Source organism: Amphimedon queenslandica, unplaced genomic scaffold (assembly GCF_000090795.2).
Source record: "Amphimedon queenslandica unplaced genomic scaffold, v1.1 AMPQUscaffold_13037, whole genome shotgun sequence".
Taxonomy (NCBI): domain Eukaryota; kingdom Metazoa; phylum Porifera; class Demospongiae; order Haplosclerida; family Niphatidae; genus Amphimedon; species Amphimedon queenslandica.
Genome location: NW_003546727.1, coordinates 67,247 through 68,970, shown reverse-complemented (window position 1 = coordinate 68,970; position 1,724 = coordinate 67,247). Strand labels below are relative to the sequence as shown.

Sequence of the window (1,724 nt, the reverse complement as noted above, 5' to 3'; positions counted from 1 at the left end):
ATAAAAGTACATGTGCATGTGTATGTACATGTACATTATTACATGTACTAAACTACTTACTTTCCCCCAACGTCTTTACCAATGGGTAGGTTGGTTTTCACCATCTGTATGACAGGTTGAAGGTCCATCCTATCCTTCAGTACTAACACCATTTGACCAACTGCTCTGAAGGCTACTGGACGCTCTCTCTCCTTCTTTAGGCAACTCATCAAGAACTCAACACAACCAGTCATGTAACTATAATGAATTAATAAAGGCGGATTTACAATATGACATTAGGCCAGCGTACCGTCAATTTTTAATTAAAAACGTGGGCGGTTTGACCTTTTGACGCATGCTTTCCGCTGGAATAGAACCAGATTCTATTCCAGCGTCAACGTAACGTCAGGACTAGCGTAATATTGTAAATCCGCCTTAATGTGTAATAATAATAATAAATAATAATAATATAATCTGTATAATGTTACAGTACATGTACATGTACAGTAGATCTAGAAATAAATTTTGGAAGATAAATCTAATTAAAAATGGGAGACTTAAGGCTACATGTAAATTTGACAAACCAAAAGCTAAAAAGACCTAGTCCAAGTATCAAAGACCTCTAAAGTCTCCTAAACTCCCTCTAGATCAAACAGAGCATGTAGACATACATGTGTAGGTACATGTACATGTACATGTACATGAATTTCATATTATAATTATTTATCACTATTGTTAAACATTTAGTTAACATACACAATATGTACAGTACATGTACATGAGAGTAGGTCTCACTCACTTTAATGCAAACAGTTCAGAGTTCAGAGCTGCAATACGAGGCAAGAGGAGTAGTATTGCCTGTTGTATGACTGCACTACGACTGTTCTTATTCTTCATCACAATACGACACACCTACACATGTACATGTACATTAACATAAACGCCTTTATGTATGTACTATGTACACATTATAACTGGTTAATTCACACTATACATGTACATGTATATACATGTACATTATTCTCAACAAAAATAATGCTAAAATTTGGAAATGAATATTATTTTTAAAATCTTAAATCAAAAAATGTTAAAATTTGGAAAAGGATATTATTTTTATAATTCTAAATTAATAAAGAGGAATATGAAGCTTACTTCATCAAACTGTTTATTCATAAACTGCTGACAAATCTTTGATGGTTGAAACTTCATCTCTGCTCTTTTCCCTCCTCCATAAGCAACAGTGAAGCCAGGGAACCTCCTTATCAGTGCAGTAGTCGTGTGTGTACTCACAGCTACTGTATGTATACATGTAATGGAAATTGGAAAAAACATAAAACTTAATGTACATAAAAATCCTATAATAATTTAGAATAATTTTAAAATTCTTAAAAGAACTACATGTACATGTAATTTCGATCGGAATCAGTTCAAACTTTCTACACAACATAAGTACATGTATATGGATCAGGATAAATTATTAAAATGAAGAATTTTCTCCTTTTCATTTTTGACAAAATTTGGCCAAAATCCCTGTACTATAGTACAGGGATTTTGGCCCAATTTTGGAGTAACTTGAAAAATTCATAAAAAAATTAATTTTGATCAGAGTCAGTTCAAACTTTCTAGACAACATAAGTACATGTATATGCATCAGGAAAAATTATAAAATTGAAGAATTCTCTCCTTTTCATTTTTGATGAAATTTGGCCAAAATCCCTGTACTATAAAAAATTTAAAAAAAACAA

At 31.9% G+C, this 1,724-nt stretch overlaps 1 protein-coding gene across 1 annotated transcript in view; it reads right to left on the bottom strand.

Annotated features, from left to right (window-relative positions):
* The window catches only part of LOC109585608 (serine/threonine-protein kinase mTOR-like), a gene marked incomplete at its 3' end in the record, with an annotated part of 9,499 nt that overhangs the window by 2,799 nt on the left and 4,976 nt on the right, over positions 1–1,724 (bottom strand). The window contains exons 7-9 of the mRNA XM_020001737.1: positions 1,132–1,274; positions 779–891; positions 61–237 (exon numbers count right to left, since the gene is read on the bottom strand). Coding sequence (XP_019857296.1) covers positions 61–237; positions 779–891; positions 1,132–1,274 — 433 coding nt within the window. The remainder of the gene's footprint in view (positions 1–60; positions 238–778; positions 892–1,131; positions 1,275–1,724) is intronic.